We start from the raw sequence: 19,602 nt of genomic DNA, 5'->3' as shown, positions 1-19,602 counted from the left end.
CTCTGATGGACCAGTGTGGGGTGGAGAGGGTGGTCGGGGTTATCCATGATAGATAACAGTTTGTTCAGTGACCTCTTCTCCACCACAGCTTCAAAAGTGTCCTGTTTGCAGCCAATAACAGAGCCAGCCTTCCTGATCAGTTTGTTCAGTCTGTTTGTGTCGCTGGCTCCGATGCTGCTGCCCCAGCAGATGGCGGAGGAGAACAGAGCGCTGGCCACAACAGACTGGTAGAACATCTCCAACATTCTGCTGCACACGTTGAAGGATCTCAGCTTCCTCAGGAAATAGAGTCTGCTCATCCCCTTCTTGTAAACAGCAGTGCTTTTGATTTTCCAGTTCAGCCTGTTGTTGATGTTGACACCCAGGTATCTGTACTCCTCAACCATGTCCACATCTCCACCCAGGATGCAAAGGGGCTGCGGAGCCGTTCCCTTCCTCCTGAAGTCAATCACCATCTCTCTGGTCTTATTCACGTTCAGCAGCAGGTGATTCTTACCAGACCACTCCACAAAGTCGTCCACCAGCGCTCTGTACTCTCCCTCCTGTCCATCCCTTATACACCCAACAACTGCAGAGTCATTAGAGAACTTCTGTCAGGTGAACAGAAAAGGAGACAGCACAGTCCCCTGTGGGGGCCCCGTACCACTCACCACCACATCAGACAGAACACTGTCCAGAAGGACAAACTGTGGTCTGTCTGTCAGGTAGTCAGTGATCCAGGAGACTGTGGACGCACCGACACCCATCCTCTGCAGCTTCTCACCTAGTAGCAGTGGCTGGATGGTGAATCAAAAAATGTGATTCTCACTGTGCCGCCACCGTCATCCAGGTGCAAATGAGATCGCTGCAGAAGATAGATGACAGCATCGTCCACTCCCAGACGAGGCTGGTAGGCAAAACTGTAGAGGGTCCAGAGAAGATCTCACCTGCGGCCTCAGGTAGGCCAAGACCAGCCTCTCCAGCACCTTCATCACATGGGATGTGAGAGCCACTGGGCGGTAGTCCTTGAGGCCAGATGGAGTCGACTTCTTGGGGACCGGGACAATGCAGGACGTCTTCCACAGTAGCTGCACCCTCAGGCTCAGGTTGAAGATATACTGGAGAACAAGGTCTTCAGGACCCTGGGGCTGATGACGTCCGGGCCGGCAGCCTTGCGCTGGTGAAGCCTCTCCAGCTGTCTCCTCACCTGGCCAGGTGTGAATGAAAAGCAAGCTTGAAGTGTCTGTGGGGGGAGATGAAATGTGCTGTAGTGGTGGGGGGAGTGGGCAGACTACATGGGAGTGAGGGGGGATGTGTGGGAGCAAGAGAGGGAGGGGAGGAGGCAGTGAGGGGGTGTATTGTGCGTAACACGCAGTTAGAAAAAACGACCAAAGTAACACTAGAACTAAAAGAAAAGTTCCAAAGTTGACAGAAGCCATCTCAACACAGATGTTCTAAGTGACCATAAAAAAGAACTGCACTTAAGAGCAAAAAGTGACACACAAAATACACATAGCCAGAGACACAGACACAGCGCCATCAAACAGCTAATGTAAGTCGAAACTGCCTGCGAGCTTCTCCTGTACTATACGGTAATTTGTCTATTATGCGAGTGGTTATGACACAATTGTTAGCCTATTTTTACAAAAACGCCTGCTACGGGGCCATAACGTGAGATACAAGGTAATGGAGCCTTTTATACATTGTCGTGTTTCTTTAGAAATAAACAATGGACAAATAAAGTCTTTAAACGCTTCAGATGTAAAGTTATTCGCTGTCAAAGTGACGGCAAAATGAATGGCAGTCAATGGAATGCTAACGGCGGGTGATGGCTTATTAGCATCAAAATGGCTCCATAGTAGGTATGCTTTGCGGAGGCTGGCTTACCCCCTTGAAAAAACAGGACAAAGACAGTATTGCAGCTGCAGTATAATCTTTATTGATGAGATGTTTGTGGGTTTACAATCTTATCAAGCTAAAACTAAGTACACTGATACATAAATCCTCTATTTATGAACTATGTATGCTAAATCAAATATAACTTCATTTACGGTCCTATAAATTAATGCTAATCAAATAAGTGGCCAATGCATATGCTTGTCCTGGTTTTTGCCTTATCTCCTGCGTCGACGTGACTTGATGCTGGGGGGAGTGGTTGCCAATTCCCTGTGGCCAGGCACAGAGCACTCGGTCTTGAGGCACCCGCAGCTGTCAATGTGGGTGTAGGTGTAAGTGATCTCTGTGTTGTCAGGGCAGGAGAGCTGGACCTGGCGCTCAGATGTAGCCAGCTCCTGGCAGCAGGAGCAGGTGTGCTGCAAGGATCTTGTTTTGGTAGAGTAGCTGAGAGAAGAGAGAAAGGAAGGTGAGCGGAAAGGGAAAAGAGCAAGCAAGTAAATTGGGGAAAAATTTAATAAAATTCCAGAAAATTTATATTTAAGACTACAGAGCTGAAACGTTTAGAAAGCTCCTCAATATGATCATTATATGATATAAACCCTTTAAATCACATTTATACAGAACTGAGGAAAACAACAACATTATATTGTACAATGACAATAATAAATCCTTAGATCATTGAACTACAAGTCATGATATCTCAGGTCTCTGCTGCACAGATTATGACCTGATGATCTCTTAAAATTCCTGCAACTTACATAATGTGTTATGTGTTTGAATGTGTTAGAACGTACAACAGAAACATGTATTTGGCATGTCATGGAATTTTCCATGACACTAATGATAAGGCAAATTGCATGAGGGGGACTCACAAGGTGAAGGTGCCACATGCTCCACTACAGGATGTGACATTGACCAGGTCTTTGGCATGGCAGCCCTGGCTCTCCAGGTACACAGGTGTGGTGGACACACTGCATGGCTCACCCTTTGGAATACCTGACGCAGGCGAGAGAAACATGTTGAGAGGGAATAACATCTCATTTGACCCGATTAATAGATCATGGCATCTGTGGACAAAAATTAATACTACGCAGCGGACACAACTACACTTGGTCTTCTAGGGTGGAAACCATGATTGTTTACTTTCTGCGTTTTTGTGTTTGTTTTGAGAAGTAAAACTAATTTAACTGCAATGAACTACTGCACTAGATCAATACCAATAACAAATTGCTGAATATATGAAGAGGCTCAATAAACCAATGATGTCTTGAATGTACTCTTATCTAGTTAACCATAAGATATTTGGTAATAATTTTGTATAAGGCCCATAAAAGGGATGTACAGTATATGACTTAGTAAGCTCACAATGGTCCTGCTCATTTAGCTTGAAATCTTAGAATCTCTGATGGACATCATGGGGCTTTGTGTGCTAGAGTAAGAGGAGAGTGTGGAGGAGGAGTGTAAATAATATGCAGGAAGCAATACATACAGACATGGCAGCATCCATCTGGAGCTATGGTCTCTGTTCCCTGCAGGAGACAAAAACATTTACATCAAAATCACATCATCAATGATGTATTAGATTGCAACCTGAAATTATCTGTGTATTCGTGTGTGTGTGTGTGTGTGTGTGTGTGCACTCACCGGTATGCATGCATTAGGGTCGTAGAGGGGACAGATTGTCTTGGCTTCTATGGTGATGAACTGATTAGCGATCTTCACACACTCAAACTTCACACAGGGGTTCCCAGCAGGAGTCCAAATGGAGCCAGGCTAAAGAATAACACAACAGAATTTTGAAACAGTCTTGCAGACAAGGCTGGATCAGAGTCACTATCATCTCCATGTCGTCATTTGTAGACTGTAGACTTAGTATCCTCTTGTTGATTTGTGCTGATTACAGACATGGCAAGTTGAACATAAAGAAACTTAAAGGGACATAGCAGAGATTTTGTATGTTTTAGTCAATTACAAATAGTTTATAGCTAAACATTTTCCAAAACACAGCATAGTTTGTGAATTATGTTTGAAATCGACTTGCAGAGACTTCAAACTTGATTAAGAAAGATAATCCATCACAATAAAAGCAGTTCTAATGATGCAGTAATACTGTTTGATTTTATTCTCTCTTTTACCCGGAGACACCACACCTCCTGGTGGATGAACACCAAGAGAAACAGAAAATCTTTTTTCAACTGCAAATTGCCTTCAACTGCACGAAGAGTGGCTCGTTGTATTTTGATATGTGTTTAAATGTAACGTATGTAATGAAATGGTTTTTTTTACAGTTTTCAGCAGTATGTCAAAATGTGTTGTGTTAATGTGTTGATGCGTTCAGATTTTTTTTTCCTCCAATTCATTTTAAAATCTGCAGAGGTGTCGTTGGAATTCTGCGCACATTCCGCGTGGGCTTTATATGTCATGTTATGCTGAAATAGCCGAAAAGTAACAACAAATGAACGCAATGCGATCTGATAGCATCATTATCTTTAAAAGAAAGAAGAGATGTTGGAGACCTAAGTGACCTTATATATATTATATATACCAAATCAAATCAAATGTCTTTCATTCTCTCTCACCTAAAACACACTCTGCATGCACACACACTTGGACCAACCTTTAATGCGTATGTGGCGTTCAACAGCACGACAATGCAACTAGTTTGGACACATTTCCCACAGCACTGGTTAGCGCTGATCTGGTACTCATAACCCTGAACAGAGACACAAAGACAAACTCAGCATACAAACAATGCACATAAAAATGTAAAACCAGCACAACACCTGGATTGTTTTTAAATGTACAGGATGTCAGAATTTGGATTCAGGGTTGACATTAGTATTCTGTCGGGTTTACAGGATGACTTTCATTACTTCTGTTAGTTATTTCCAGTTGCAGTAAAGAGGCAAAACTAAAGCTGAGGCAAATACAGAACACAAAATGTCTCAGTCTTTGACTAACAATGTGTGTGGTTGAAAGACACATTTTATCCAAGCACTAGTGCTCAAAATGGTGATAAACCATTAATAAAACCAAATCAAACTTTAAAACATTCTGTAGGTCAGAATTTTAGGGTCTGAAGGGAGTCTTTTGAAATGGTGAACTGAACCATGTTCAGTAGGAATCTGCCTTGACTTTTTCCAATAGATAACTTATACTTATACTCAGCTCTGTAGAATATAGGAAGGTTTGTTCACAAACAGATTTCAACAGCACACTCCCCTATCTGACAGTTAAACTCACTCACAACTTGTATAATAATCCCTGTCCGAATCTGTTTTGTGCTCCTTCGTAATTTTGCTTAATTTCCATTCTAATAACGGCAAATCTGTCAGAGGTCAGTTTTTATGATACTCATGCTATCTTTAAATGTTGGAAAAAGTCAATGCATGTTTGGAAGAGCATGTGGCAAATGAATGTGCTTATCAGTAGAGTCATAAAGAATTTTTGTTTAGAATGAACTTAAAAATGAAAGTGTCTGAGTAAGTGAGGAAGGGAAAGAGAGAGAGAAAACCTACCACAGGGCAGTTGGCGTCACAGGGTATAGGCTCACAGTCTATAATGTGCAGGGGGCTATTGGCATTGGCCTTGTTACTACAACTGCACTTCTCACATGGCTTCATGGGCACCAGGTCTCCAACCTGGACGGACAAGGTGAGAAGGTCAGATACAGATACTACTGCTTGGAAACATTAGAACTTCCTTTCAATATAATGCAGTCCAGTATAACACCAGTGTAAACCTCAGTAATAAACATTATTAATGCCTCTGAGAGTGAACTACCTTTGTAAAGGGATAATTCATGGCTGAGCTGTTGTATTTGATTACATTAGGTTTTATAAGCGATACATAAAAATGACACAATCATACAATCTGTGTTAAACAAAGCCCTCATGTATTCTTTTATGATGTAGTCAATTCAAATCAGTTTCACATGAGGGTGATAGTAAGATGTGAGATCTCACCTGGTATTCGTGGTTGTTGAAAACACACACATCCTTTTTAGGCACTGTGAAGGAAACCAATCAAGCAAGCATTTTAAATGTGATGCACTGTGGTAAAAATGTAACCTGGCAATGCAGTTCCAGTGTGCACAAGCATAGCACACTCACCGCAGGAGTATTTCCAACAGCAGACTTCCTTAGTTCTGCTTAGAATAAAACCAAGAGGACAGGACGGCACAAGACCAGAGCACTGCGTCCCATCACATTCTGTTCAGAGACACACGTGGATGAATGAAGGAGGGGATGTTCACGCCAGCAAATGTAAGATAAACATTTATTATATAAATAACAATAAAGGAGCTCTTTCACTGGGAAGCAAGTCCTTGAAAAATCCTTAAAAAAACCTTGGTTTTCAGAACAAGCAAGAAAAGAACACGTGGTAATTTTTGGTCGTCCATTACAATTAGGGTACATACAATGATTTACACATTTAAATTAGGGCTGTCAAACAATTATTTTTTTTTAATCGCGTTTAATCGCTGAAGTTCTATAGTTGATCGCGATTAATCGCATATTTTATCACATGATTAAAATTCTATTATTTTGCATTTCAGAACAGTTTTTAAGTTCATATTAACAATCAAAAGCAATTATTACCGGTGTATCTTGATTGGGAATCAAATGAATGCAAAGAAAGTTACTTTATGAACTTGATTTTAAGATTTGTAATTATTTATACTGTAAACAAAAGAAAAATGTGTGAATCTGTCATTATTGCACAATTCCTCCAAGTACCTAACTAAAAAAACTAAAAATCCCTATCCTTACTAGAGTCAATATAGTGTTTAGTAACTCCTAAATAATGTTGATTACTCACTGACGTCCAGTGATCACCGGTTAATGAGACAGCGTTTTCAGCACCTTGTAGCTGTTCAGTGTGGCTGCTTTCTGTGTCCATGAAAACTACTGTCCACCTCGACGGCAACGAGACAGGTCAACCGTAGTACGTCTTTAAGACCCGAGTCCTCTACGATGCTGACAGGTCTGCAGTTAGTTGCCACCCGTTTCGCAAGAGCTGTAGTCGTTTTTTGGGATTTGGTTTCATCCACAGGTCGGCAAGTAGCACTCTCCAAAATACTGCTTTGCCTGAGTGGGTAGCATGCTAGCGTTAGCATCACGTTAACTGAACTATATGCTTAGCTCCGTAGGTGGTAGCTCAAGCTTGACGTGCTTCTGTGATATTTTAATTCGGCTTTACACAATGTGCATATGGCTTTCGACTTGTCTACGAGCCATCCGGGAGTTTTGGAAAATAAAAAGCTCCATTCAGAGTTATTGCTGCTGTCTTTCTCCATCATGCCTGCAGCCTGCAGTAGTAGGAGGATGTGATACGAGGAAGTGGCAGCTTGATGATAAGTAACGGTGCTGCAAAGGGTCAAAATAGTAGCCTGTTAGGCACGACGCAAAGCCGAGCGATTAATGCGATTAAAAAAAATGAATCGTGTCGCGTCAGCCCTTAATCGCATCGTGATTAACGCGTTAACGCTGACAGCCCTAATTTAAATACAGAATATATATTATAAAACAAGAGTGTTTGGCTACCTTATTGGTGCTCACTTACCACACTTCTCCTTTTGACAGCAGCCAGCTGTTTCAGTGACCTTGACCTGACCCTCTTTGTCACAGCTGAGGGGCGGCTGTGTTGGACAGGACACGGGATGGCAGCTGACCTGCAGTGTGTCCTCCTCACATATACACTCATTACAGTTTTCTCTCCACGTTGAATTGGCCTGAGGACACAATGTTTATTGCAGAGTTATGGCATTATAAGCTATTTGGGCCTTTCCAAAGGTTAATAAAAAGGGACTGGCATTGCTGACAAATCATTTACCTGTGTCCAACTTCCATTTGACAGCCGACAAATTTCTATTTGGAGAAAAATATTAACAAAGTCATTTGCATTCATTGGGGCTTTGTTCAGCCTGCTTCAGGAGTTAAGGCTTGAAAATCCTCAATGTATTCTCTCTGAAATCACGATTAAAATTGTTATTTATTTATTTTTTTAAACATTTCCTTTCTATTATTAAATTTTTTTTTTCCCTTGCTAGGTTAATAAAATATTCTTTCTATTGTTCTTATTGTCCCACTTCTTATTCTAAACATTGGTTTTAAAAACTGGATTGACAGTCCTTAACTCAGGCAGTGTGTAATAGCGAGGGGTCACTGTACTCGCTCAGCTGCAGATACAGTAGTCAGGTGCATGGTCTGTATTTTAATTGGCTGCAAAGGCTCAGATTCCAGCAATACCTATAGCTTTGATGGCTTGAGTCTCAGCTTTCTTAAATCACTAAATACGTTTTGTTTTTAGATGTAGACAAAAAGAGACTAAACACGTGAAGCTGAAACTTGTATCATGTGCAAACCATCAGAAAAAGTTGGTAGTTCTGCAAAACAGTGGATTAAATAATTACATTTTTGAATGCTTCTTGAATCATTCTACAATCAGCTACAGTATGGCAAAGTTACGATAAAACATTAAGGTCAAAGATAGAAATATGTTGTTGTCATGGTACAAACCTGGGTTTATGGCATAAAAGAGGAACTGGTTTATTCCCCTGAAATCTACACCCTCACTTTCTTCCTCACTGCAGGAAACTAACTGTATCCATAAACGTGTGATTTTGATGATAAAATAACAAATAGGACTTTTACTTAGTCACAAAAGGCCATTAAAAAGTGCAGCACACTCTTGTCCATAGCTTCCATAGCTGTTGCCATATAGTAATGCTATTTGTTCTTACCACAGGTGGGCACACATTCATTAGAGCTGGAAGAGAGGAGGAAGAAGCCATCTGGGCAGAAGCAACTCTCCTGCTTCACATTTGTCATGGCACTGAACTCATTGACAGTATAGATGAATTTCTGGTTGTACCTGAAGGAACAACCGCATATTGTGTGAATGTTGTGTGTGGTCAAAGCATAAATGAGGGAAAATTGATTGAGTGTGATGAGCAACAACAATGTGTTGGTAAATTGCTGTACCAGGAATCACAGGTAGGCTCCACCTGAGAGCCACACCCCCGATAGACTTTGGGACTTGGACATTTATATTCTATTAAGAGATGAAAAGAGAAAACACATTATCATTTAGTTAAGGTAATTGCTGTAATGTAATAGTAGTAATGCTTGACTATAACATGACATATTCAGGTTGCATACCACAGAGTCCGTCGGTGGCACTTCTCCAGTCAATACACAGTCCAGACTCAGCACAGAAATCAGCATAGGTTTGTAAGCTGGTGCAGCCAACGTGATTTATGTGCATGTGGCAAATGTCAAACTCACACGCCAAAACAAATGGAGTGTAGTCAATAACTTTGTGGCAAGCTTCAAACACACTGGGGAAAATTGGATTTATAGTCAGTATGGACAAACTGAATGCATCATTACACATTATCAAGAAGTGATTAAACCAGTATTGCTTGTCAGGTGTGTTTGGAATGTAATTTGTCTAAAAAAGCTTTTTTTCAAAATTGGAAACCGTAACACGGATGGCTTCATTTATCTGTTAAAGTAATAACCTTTTGTTATTCGGACAGCTGTCTTAATTTATTCAGGCATGACATGATGTTGATAGAAAGAGCCACAATACTTGCATGATATTTGGAGAACATAAGTGAGCTGTAAGGACTGATATGAAAGAAGAGTGGCCAATGCCCCCATAATATTAGGCCTTGGCCCCCCCTCTGGCGCCCCTAAGTGTGGTAAATATTTTCATACATTTTTAACCCAACCTTTATCCCCAAAGAGGGGATATAATTCATGTGCAGTGATAAATAAAACGTAGGTTAACACTTAATGGGCTCCTTGTTCTGATGTGTGCTTCATGTTAATTGGACAGCATTAATTCAGATTTGAGCTGTGTTTGAAGTTGAAGTAGTCAAAGCAATGTCCACTGCTCATACAAACTGTTTATAAAACACTCCCTTACTATTGGTTAAAAAAAAAAACTATTAAATACAAAGAACATGTGATTTTAAGAATTTGTAAATTCTTAAATCCACAGCGGAGATGTATTATTCAAACTAACCAATGTTTGAACCTGATGTTACAGATGACTAGTGCAATTTCTGAAATGTTTCGCGCTTTTCCTCCTACCTGCCCTTAATGATCTCACATATGGTTGTATCGCAGGGGCTAGTCGTAGACATAGGCGTAGTTGTAGGTGGGTGGTAAATTTGTTCACAGTAACTGTCGTTAGTATGCCACTCGTGTGCCATATTAGGACATGAAGGATCAATTTTGCCACTTGGCAACATGCAGTCATCTGTCCGGTTGTTGTCACATGTGCCTAAAGAAACCCACAGCATTATGAATCACACTGATTGCAGAATGTGTTAGATAGGTACAATAAGTTATATCTGTTGTATCAGGTTCACAAAATATTTAACTTCTATACATAAACATGTCATATATCAACTGCTGTCCAAACTCTACATTGAGTAAGATACTATTCATTTCTACTGCAGGACTCACCACACTGTCCCTCGGTGTTGCCAGCAAATTTACTATAGGGCAGGTAGATACTGAATATGAGCCCTGAGAAGGTGATCTTGGCATGGATTTCAGGGATGACAAGCACTGTCTCTATACCGGTGGAGGTTATACGGAAGTCTCCATTCTGGTATGCATGACTCACATGCTTTCCATTCACAGTGGTCTAAAATAAAAAAAACATTATGATATAAATGTCAGAAATAACCCTTGACGCAAGTCTTTGTAAGGTTCAATCCACCAACAGTAGGCCCTTTTTTGGACAGGTTTTACAAATAAGAATCAGGTCAGGTACAACACAGTCTCACTCCCAACCTGTCAAAAACTGAGGCTTGGTCAATTGGTCGTCACTTTGATGAGTTGGGTTGTCAGGTATGGAGTCCAAACCAGTGGTTGCATTTGCACAAAAAAGGCAGTTGCTGCCAGGATAATTAAACATTTGAGTTTGAATTAAAAACGGAGAAAGATAATAGTGCCATGTAATTACCTGATTTGTGTAAATGCCATTGACCTCCTTCTGCATTATAAAGATTATGTAGCTTTTGTAGAAGACAGTGATGGACTGAGGACAGGCCAAGCCATCAGCATTACCACAGTAGTAGTTATCAATCATAACACTGAAGTTGTATTTGGGCAATATCTCCTTCATCAGCCAGTAGGAACAGTTGCCTTGAAAAGTATAGTAGGTTCCATCGAATGTGACATAATGGGGGTCTCCCCAACCATAGCAGATACCTTCAAACAAAACGTATATTTAATTTTTAAAATTACATTTCAAGTAATCTGGGTATCATCTAAGACATACAATCCAGTGTTAAATCAAACATAAGTAAAATATCAAAAACAGGTAAAATGCTTTCACATTGTTTAACCTTAGGGTTTTGCAACCAAGCATAATTTTAGAGGGTCAGACTTACATTGGCATTCATAGTGGAAGCAGCATCCGTCATCATCCAGCACTTCAATAGCAGGTAAGTTATTTGCACATACTACAGGCTTTGGAGTTGGACACTGGTACTGTGTATGGTTATAGGTCACCTTGCCATTATCACATTTTCCTACAAGACAGTTACTCTCCTTCCAAATTTCACCATCCTATGGGGACAATCATATATAGAAATTAATAAAAACAGAGAGGGCTGGTATTGTCATAAAATACCATATGAATTAGTCATACAAAATCCTTAGCAAATGTAATGATAACATTTTAAGGATTAAGCAGTAGGCTACTGCTTAACAATTGCGATTATTATTTACAAATAAAGTTAAACAATTATGCAATAGAAAAAAGAAGTACCTTTCTTGGAGGGTTTAAAGGACACCCTGGTTTATGACATGGATGGTGGTCTTTGAGTACTATATGACAGTTTTCATTGCAGTACCCTATATAACAGTAGCCATCATGGTCCGTCATATTGTAGACTATGGAGTCTGAAAATGAGGCAAAGGGAGATTGTTGAAAAGAGGTCTGTCACATATCACATGTGATATATATTACAGAGGGTATCATATATAACATGTATGCACTATATACTGTCCATCCCAATTATCAATCAGTCAGTCAGGCAGTAGGTCAATCAATCAATCAATCAATCAATAATTTCAGTTGTCTCTTTGACGAATGAAGGAGCAGCTGTACACTCTCTCACAAGGCCATTCCAAAGACGTTGACACACTTCATTCAAAGTCGACAAAAACAAAATAAATTATAAACCTTAGTTCATCTTTCCACTGTTCCAACAATCACCACTCTGTTTTGGTTGAAAACACATAATTTACCTATTAACATGTGAAAATATGTTGGCTCTTTAAACGTTAAAAGTATTGTTTATTTAAATGGTAGACTCCATTTAAATAAACAATACTTTTAACGTGGGTTCAGCGAGCGACTTTTGAGCTTTTTCATGTTAAACAAAAATGATCTTACTCTTAAACAAAAAGGTCTAATCTTTACATAATGTTGTTAGACACTTAAAATAACAATCTGAGCTTGTCAACAATGCACAATTGCCCTATATGATTGCATTGCAGCCTGGTTTGCGGCTGCCAGTTACAGCGAATCTCGCTCAATACTGGACTAATTTCAAAGATTTTTGTCGACATTAGTCACTTAGACACCAATGCACGGAAAAATTGTGTCCACGTTGAAAAAAAATTAAATAACCTTTTAACTGTTCAATAAAAGTATGTTTAGTAAAGATGGTTTGGAACATGTTTAATGTAAAATAACATTTTAATGTGTTATGTAGGGATTACATTATTTTGACTAGATTTGTTAAGTTTAATGGTGACAAGGATTTTGCACAATGCCAACGTAGTTTTTATGTTCACAATGGTGTCTGAAATAGATAGATACATGTTAAAAAGTGTGTGTCTTTATAAAGCAAAACTTACCAGGGGGGAACATGATACCATTATGAAGGCAATGGCATATTTGAGCCGCAGTAGATGGCGCAGTACTTGTTTGAGAGGGTTTTCCTGTGACTATAGGTAACTCAGTTGTGGTAGGTGCTGTGGTTGTACTAGTAGTTGTAGGTGGCTGAGTTGTTGTTTCAGTTGTCGTAGAAGGTGTAGTGGATGTCGTAGTTGAAGGAGTTGTAGATGGACTTGTAGTGGAAGGAGTTGAAGGTGTTGTAGTTGGAACTGTGGTAGAAGGTGTAGTGGTTGTACTAGTAGTTGTAGGTGGCTGAGTTGTTGTTTCAGTTGTGGTAGAAAGTGGAGCGGATGTCGTAGTTGAAGGTGTTGTAGTTGGAACTGTGGTAGAAGGTGTAGTGGTTGTACTAGTAGTTGTAGGTGGCTGAGTTGTTGTTTCAGTTGTGGTAGAAGGTGTAGTGGATGTCGTAGTTGAAGGTGTTGTAGATGGACTTGTAGTGGAAGGAGTTGAAGGTGTTGTAGTTGGAACAGTAGTTGAGAGAGTTGTTGTTGGACAACCACAGCATTTAAATTTAATCTCGTAATCAAAACACTCTTGCTGAAGCCCTTGTTGTTTGTTGTAGCATATGAGACCAACATCTTTATTGCAAATCACATTTTGTCCCACCTGTGACATGGGAAGTCCTGGGTAAAGGATAGCTCTACACTGGATTTCTTCAGGAGCTGAGCATATATGATAACCCGCAGAGATTACGTTCTGGATGGATTCATTGTCTCCACCATCAGGGCCTGGTGTGGGCTTGCCACGATTGATCCATTCTGACCACCCACATGTCACATCATGTCCCCCTGGACAAGGTGTAGATATTGGTGGCTCACTAGTGGTTGGTGTTTCAGTTGTGGTAGAAGGTGTAGTGGATGTCGTAGTTGAAGGTGTTGTAGATGGAACTGTAGTTGAGGGAGTTGAAGGTGTTGTAGTTGGAACTGTGGTAGAAGGTGTAGTGATTGTACTAGTAGTTGTAGGTGGCTGAGTTGTTGTTTCAGCTGTCGAAGAAGGTGTAGTGGATGTCGTAGTTGAAGGTGTTGTAGATGGACTTGTAGTGGAAGGAGTTGAAGGTGTTGTAGTTGGAACTGTGGTAGAAGGTGTAGTGGTTGTACTAGTAGTTGTAGGTGGCTGAGTTGTTGTTTCAGTTGTGGTAGAAGGTGTAGTGGATGTCGTAGTTGAAGGTGTTGTAGATGGACTTGTAGTGGAAGGAGTTGAAGGTGTTGTAGTTGGAACAGTAGTTGAGAGAGTTGTTGTTGGACAACCACAGCATTTAAATTTAATCTCGTAATCAAAACACTCTTGTTGAAGCCCTTGTTGTTTGTTGTAGCATATGAGACCAACATCTTTATTGCAAATCACATTTTGTCCCACCTGTGACATGGGAAGTCCTGGGTAAAGGATAGCTCTACACTGGACTTCTTCAGGAGCTGAGCATATATGATAACCCGCAGAGATTACGTTCTGGATGGATTCATTGTCTCCACCATCAGGGCCTGGTGTGGGCTTGCCACGATTGATCCATTCTGACCACCCACATGTCACATCATGTCCCCCTGGACAAGGTGTAGATATTGGTGGCTCACTAGTGGTTGGTGTTTCAGTTGTGGTAGAAGGTGTAATGGATGTCGTAGTTGAAGGTGTTGTAGATGGAACTGTAGTTGAGGGAGTTGAAGGTGTTGTAGTTGGAATTGTGGTAGAAGGTGTAGTGATTGTACTAGTAGTTGTAGGTGGCTGAGATGTTGTTTCAGTTGTTGTAGAAGGTGTAGTGGTTGTCGTAGTTGAAGGTGTTGTAGCTGGAACTGTAGTTGAGGGAGTTGAAGGTGTTGTAGTTGAAACTGTGGTAGAAGGTGTAGTGGTTGTACTAGTAGTTGTAGGTGGTTGAGTTGTTGTTTCGGTTGTGGTAGAAGGTGTAGTGGATGTCGTAGTTGAAGGTGTTGTAGATGGAATTGTAGTGGAAGGAGTTGAAGGTATTGTAGTTGTAACAGTAGTTGAGAGAGTTGTTGTTGGACAACCACAGCATTTAAATTTAATCTCGTAATCAAAACACTCTTGCTGAAGCCCTTGTTGTTTGTTGTAGCATATGAGACCAACATCTTTATTGCAAATCACATTTTGTCCCATCTGTGACATGGAAAGTCCTGGGTAAAGGATAGCTCTACACTGGACTTCTTCAGGAGCTGAGCATATATGATAACCCGCAGAGATTACGTTCTGGATGGATTCATTGTCTCCACCATCAGGGCCTGGTGTGGGCTTGCCACGATTGATCCATTCTGACCACCCACATGTCACATCATGTCCCCCTGGACAAGGTGTAGATATTGGTGGCTCACTAGTGGTTGGTGTTTCAGTTGTGGTAGAAGGTGTAGTGGATGTCGTAGTTGAAGGTGTTGTAGATGGAACTGTAGTTGAGGGAGTTGAAGGTGTTGTAGTTGGAATTGTGATAGAAGGTGTAGTGATTGTACTAGTAGTTGTAGGTGGCTGAGATGTTGTTTCAGTTGTTGTAGAAGGTGTAGTGGTTGTCGTAGTTGAAGGTGTTGTAGTTGGAACTGTAGTTGAGGGAGTTGAAGGTGTTGTAGTTGAAACTGTGGTAGAAGGTGTAGTGGTTGTACTAGTAGTTGTAGGTGGCTGAGTTGTTGTTTCGGTTGTGGTAGAAGGTGTAGTGGATGTCGTAGTTGAAGGTGTTGTAGATGGAATTGTAGTGGAAGGAGTTGAAGGTATTGTAGTTGTAACAGTAGTTGAGAGAGTTGTTGTTGGACAACCACAGCATTTAAATTTAATCTCGTAATCAAAACACTCTTGCTGAAGCCCTTGTTGTTTGTTGTAGCATATGAGACCAACATCTTTATTGCAAATCACATTTTGTCCCATCTGTGACATGGAAAGTCCTGGGTAAAGGATAGCTCTACACTGGACTTCTTCAGGAGCTGAGCATATATGATAACCCGCAGAGATTACATTCTGGATGGATTCATTGTCTCCACCATCAGGGCCTGGTGTGGGCTTGCCACGATTGATCCATTCTGACCACCCACATGTCACATCATGTCCCCCTGGACAAGGTGTAGATATTGGTGGCTCACTAGTGGTTGGTGTTTCAGTTGTGGTAGAAGATGTAGTGGATGTCGTAGTTGAAGGTGTTGTAGATGGAACTGTAGTTGAGGGAGTTGAAGGTGTTGTAGTTGCAATTGTGGTAGAAGGTGTAGTGATTGTACTAGTAGTTGTAGGTGGCTGAGTTGTTGTTTCAGCTGTCGAAGAAGGTGTAGTGGATGTCGTAGTTGAAGGTGTTGTAGATGGACTTGTAGTGGAAGGAGTTGAAGGTGTTGTAGTTGGAACTGTGGTAGAAGGTGTAGTGGTTGTACTAGTAGTTGTAGGTGGCTTAGTTGTTGTTTCAGTTGTGGTAGAAGGTGTAGTGGATGTCGTAGTTGAAGGTGTTGTAGATGGACTTGTAGTGGAAGGAGTTGAAGGTGTTGTAGTTGGAACAGTAGTTGAGAGAGTTGTTGTTGGACACCCACAGCATTTAAATTTAATCTCGTAATCAAAACACTCTTGCTGAAGCCCTTGTTGTTTGTTGTAGCATATGAGACCAACATCTTTATTGCAAATCACATTTTGTCCCACCTGTGACATGGGAAGTCCTGGGTAAAGGAAAGCTCTACACTGGACTTCTTCAGGAGCTGAGCATATATGATAACCCGCAGAGATTACATTCTGGATGGATTCATTGTCTCCACCATTCGGGCCTGGTGTGGGCTTGCCACGATTGATCCATTCTGACCACCCACATGTCACATCATGTCCCCCTGGGCAAGGTGTAGATATTGGTGGGTCACTAGTGGTTGGTGTTTCAGTTGTGGTAGAAGGTGTAGTGGTTGACGTAGTTGAAGGTGTTGTAGTTGGAACTGTAGTTGAGGGAGTTGAAGGTGTTGTAGTTGGAATTGTGGTAGAAGGTGTAGTGGTTGTACTAGTAGTTGTAGGTGGCTGAGTTGTTGTTTCGGTTGTCGTAGAAGGTGTTGTAGTTGGAACTGTAGTTGAGGGAGTTGAAGGTGTTGTAGTTGGAACTGTGGTAGAAGGTGTAGTGGTTGTAATAGTAGTTGTAGGTGGCTGAGTTGTTGTTTCAGTTTTGGTAGAGGGTGTGGCGGTTGTAGTAGAAGGTGGTTTAGTCGGTATGGTTGTGAAAGAAATAGTAGGTTTTGGTGATGTGCTGCACATCACTGTCTTGCAACACTTTACCTTTATTTCATAATTGAAACATATGGGAGGATACTGTAACCTGTTCTCACACAGGAGTCCTTGGTTATTACATGTCACTTTTTGTCCCAATTGATTTAGGGGAGTCAGCGGATAGTGCTTTGCCCGACATTCCACCGCCACTGGATTCTCACAGATGTGAAATCCTTTCTGGATGATGTGTTTGATGGTTTCATTGTCCCCACCTCCATTACCGTATTCAGGATAGTCTGAACTTATCCATTGTGACCAGTAGCATAATGTTTCCTGACAAGGTGTTTTGGTAACATCTTTAGTCATTGTAGTTATTGAAGGTGTTGTAGTTGGAACAGTAGTTGAGAGAGTTGTTGTTGGACACCCACAGCATTTAAATTTAATCTCGTAATCAAAACACTCTTGCTGAAGCCCTTGTTGTTTGTTGTAGCATATGAGACCAACATCTTTATTGCAAATCACATTTTGTCCCACCTGTGACATGGGAAGTCCTGGGTAAAGGATAGCTCTACACTGGACTTCTTCAGGAGCTGAGCATATATGATAACCCGCAGAGATTACGTTCTGGATGGATTCATTGTCTCCACCATTCGGGCCTGGTGTGGGCTTGCCACGATTGATCCATTCTGACCACCCACATGTCACATCATGTCCCCCTGGGCAAGGTGTAGATATTGGTGGCTGACTAGTGGTTGGTGTTTCAGTTGTGGTAGACGGTGTAGTGGTTGTACTAGTAGTTATAGGTGGCTGAGTTGTTGTTTCGGTTGTCGTAGAAGGTGTAGTGGTTGTCGTAGTTGAAGGTGTTGTAGTTGGAACTGTAGTTGAGGGAGTTGAAGGTGTTGTAGTTGGAATTGTGGTAGAAGGTGTAGTGGTTGTACTAGTAGTTGTAGGTGGCTGAGTTGTTGTTTCAGTTGTCGTAGAAGGTGTTGTAGTTGGAACTGTAGTTGAGGGAGTTGAAGGTGTTGTAGTTGGAACTGTGGTAGAAGGTGTAGTTGTTGTACTAGTAGTTGTAGATGGCTGAGATGTTATTTCAGTTGTGGTAGAAGGTATAGTAGATGTCATGGTTGAAGGTGTTGTAGTTGGAACTGTAGTTGAGGGAGTTGAAGGTGTTGTAGTTGGAATTGTGGTAGAAGGTGTAGTGGTTGTACTAGTAGTTGTAGGTGGCTGAGTTGTTGTTTCGGTTGTCGTAGAAGGTGTTGTAGTTGGAACTGTAGTTGAGGGAGTTGAAGGTGTTGTAGTTGGAACTGTGGTAGAAGGTGTAGTGGTTGTAATAGTAGTTGTAGGTGGCTGAGTTGTTGTTTCAGTTTTGGTAGAGGGTGTGGCGGTTGTAGTAGAAGGTGGTTTAGTCGGTATGGTTGTGAAAGAAATAGTAGGTTTTGGTGATGTGCTGCACATCACTGTCTTGCAACACTTTACCTTTATTTCATAATTGAAACATATGGGAGGATACTGTAACCTGTTCTCACACAGGAGTCCTTGGTTATTACATGTCACTTTTTGTCCCAATTGATTTAGGGGAGTCAGCGGATAGTGCTTTGCCCGACATTCCACCGCCACTGGATTCTCACAGATGTGAAATCCTTTCTGGATGATGTGTTTGATGGTTTCATTGTCCCCACCTCCATTACCGTATTCAGGATAGTCTGAACTTATCCATTGTGACCAGTAGCATAATGTTTCCTGACAAGGTGTTTTGGTAACATCTTTAGTCGTTGTAGGTATTGAAGGTGTTGTAGAAGGTGTAGGCTCTGTTGGGCATGCACTATAGTCACAACACAGAACTCTGACTTGGTAGTTAAAGCACAATGCCAGTGGTCCTGACTGGTCTTCATTTCTGCAAGTCAGCCCATTAGCCAGATTACATTCCACCACTTGTCCCACATTTTCAATGGTGGCATTAGGGAATTTCTCAGCTCTGCATTGGATGTGGCTTGGCTTGGCACATATCTTGTGCCCTGCCTCTCTAATCTTTTCGTATGTTTCAGTGTCTCCTCCTGGAGTTCCCAGTGTAGGGAAGCTGGTATCATACCATGGCGACCAATTACAAGGATTACATGGGACTGGGACTGTGTGTGGCTCTGTGGACACACATTATATAGGTGTTGGTTATGTGGTGAATCTTACATACTTACAGCTTACTATGTATTCACTTTCCAAAATGAATACCTTGCACATACCTTGTGTGGTTGATGAAAAAACAAAGGTGGTTGTAGACTGGCTAGCTATAGTAGTGGTTGCAATGGACACATGTGTTGTTGGTGTGGATGCTGGGCATCTATGTGAACTGCGGTCAATGGTTCCATTATTTCCACACACTGCTGTGATGCAGTTACCATGTCCATCTGTTGTGTTATAAATTACATTGCCAGGGCGATATTTGTTTCCATTATATGTGCAAGTACAGGCTGTAAAAAGAAGAGATGTATTGTTAACATATTAACCTAACATAAGTATATATTTTTACCACCAACAATCTCTCCAAATATTTGCATACCTTGGGCATCATACTGACATTGGATAGTCATTGAACTGCATGTACTTTAAGAAAGAAAACATGAAATATATGTCAGTTTTGATTTGTTTTAT

At 41.2% G+C, this 19,602-nt stretch overlaps 3 protein-coding genes across 3 annotated transcripts; all 3 read right to left on the bottom strand.

The window, feature by feature from the left end:
• Positions 1-1,889: 1,889 nt before the first annotated feature.
• On the bottom strand, positions 1,890-10,557 carry LOC116045194 (intestinal mucin-like protein). Its single transcript, XM_035999886.1, has 15 exons — positions 10,356-10,557; positions 9,978-10,170; positions 9,039-9,217; positions 8,862-8,931; positions 8,621-8,751; positions 7,711-7,745; positions 7,441-7,609; positions 5,988-6,086; positions 5,841-5,884; positions 5,394-5,516; positions 4,493-4,588; positions 3,520-3,648; positions 3,365-3,404; positions 2,748-2,871; positions 1,890-2,319 (listed from the first exon to the last, which is right to left on the bottom strand). The coding sequence occupies exons 2-15, from the start codon at positions 10,136-10,138 to the stop codon at positions 2,094-2,096; spliced, it is 1,626 nt and encodes a 541-aa protein (XP_035855779.1). The 5' UTR covers positions 10,139-10,170; positions 10,356-10,557; the 3' UTR covers positions 1,890-2,093.
• A 75-nt stretch (positions 10,558-10,632) lies between these two features.
• On the bottom strand, positions 10,633-11,912 carry LOC118494773 (intestinal mucin-like protein). The gene is made up of 3 exons (XM_035999890.1): positions 11,671-11,912; positions 11,291-11,468; positions 10,633-11,108 (listed from the first exon to the last, which is right to left on the bottom strand). The coding sequence occupies exons 1-3, from the start codon at positions 11,785-11,787 to the stop codon at positions 10,678-10,680; spliced, it is 726 nt and encodes a 241-aa protein (XP_035855783.1). The 5' UTR covers positions 11,788-11,912; the 3' UTR covers positions 10,633-10,677.
• Positions 11,913-12,732: 820 nt separating this feature from the next.
• On the bottom strand, positions 12,733-19,430 carry LOC116045195 (mucin-2-like). Its single transcript, XM_035999098.1, has 2 exons — positions 19,194-19,430; positions 12,733-19,094 (listed from the first exon to the last, which is right to left on the bottom strand). Exon 2 carries the CDS (start codon positions 18,409-18,411, stop codon positions 12,733-12,735), a length of 5,679 nt encoding a protein of 1,892 aa, XP_035854991.1. The 5' UTR covers positions 18,412-19,094; positions 19,194-19,430.
• Between the last annotated feature and the right edge of the window lie 172 nt (positions 19,431-19,602).

Source organism: Sander lucioperca, chromosome 3 (assembly GCF_008315115.2).
Source record: "Sander lucioperca isolate FBNREF2018 chromosome 3, SLUC_FBN_1.2, whole genome shotgun sequence".
NCBI classification, from domain to species: domain Eukaryota; kingdom Metazoa; phylum Chordata; class Actinopteri; order Perciformes; family Percidae; genus Sander; species Sander lucioperca.
This window is presented reverse-complemented; position numbering and strand designations above follow the sequence as displayed.

Coding starts and splice junctions, on each gene's coding strand:
- LOC118494773 (XM_035999890.1), bottom strand. CDS start 11,787: ATGACGGACCATGATGGCTACTGTTATATAGGGTACTGCAATGAAAAC. Junction 11,469..11,670: donor CTTTAAACCCTCCAAGAAAG/GTACTTCTTTTT, acceptor TTGTCCCCATAG/GATGGTGAAATTTGGAAGGA. Junction 11,109..11,290: donor CTTCCACTATGAATGCCAAT/GTAAGTCTGACC, acceptor TTTTGTTTGAAG/GTATCTGCTATGGTTGGGGA.
- LOC116045194 (XM_035999886.1), bottom strand. CDS start 10,138: ATGTTGCCAAGTGGCAAAATTGATCCTTCATGTCCTAATATGGCACAC. Junction 8,752..8,861: donor GAGCCTACCTGTGATTCCTG/GTACAGCAATTT, acceptor TTGTTCCTTCAG/GTACAACCAGAAATTCATCT. Junction 3,649..4,492: donor ACGCCACATACGCATTAAAG/GTTGGTCCAAGT, acceptor GTTATTCTTTAG/CCTGGCTCCATTTGGACTCC.
- LOC116045195 (XM_035999098.1), bottom strand. CDS start 18,411: ATGTGCAGCACATCACCAAAACCTACTATTTCTTTCACAACCATACCG.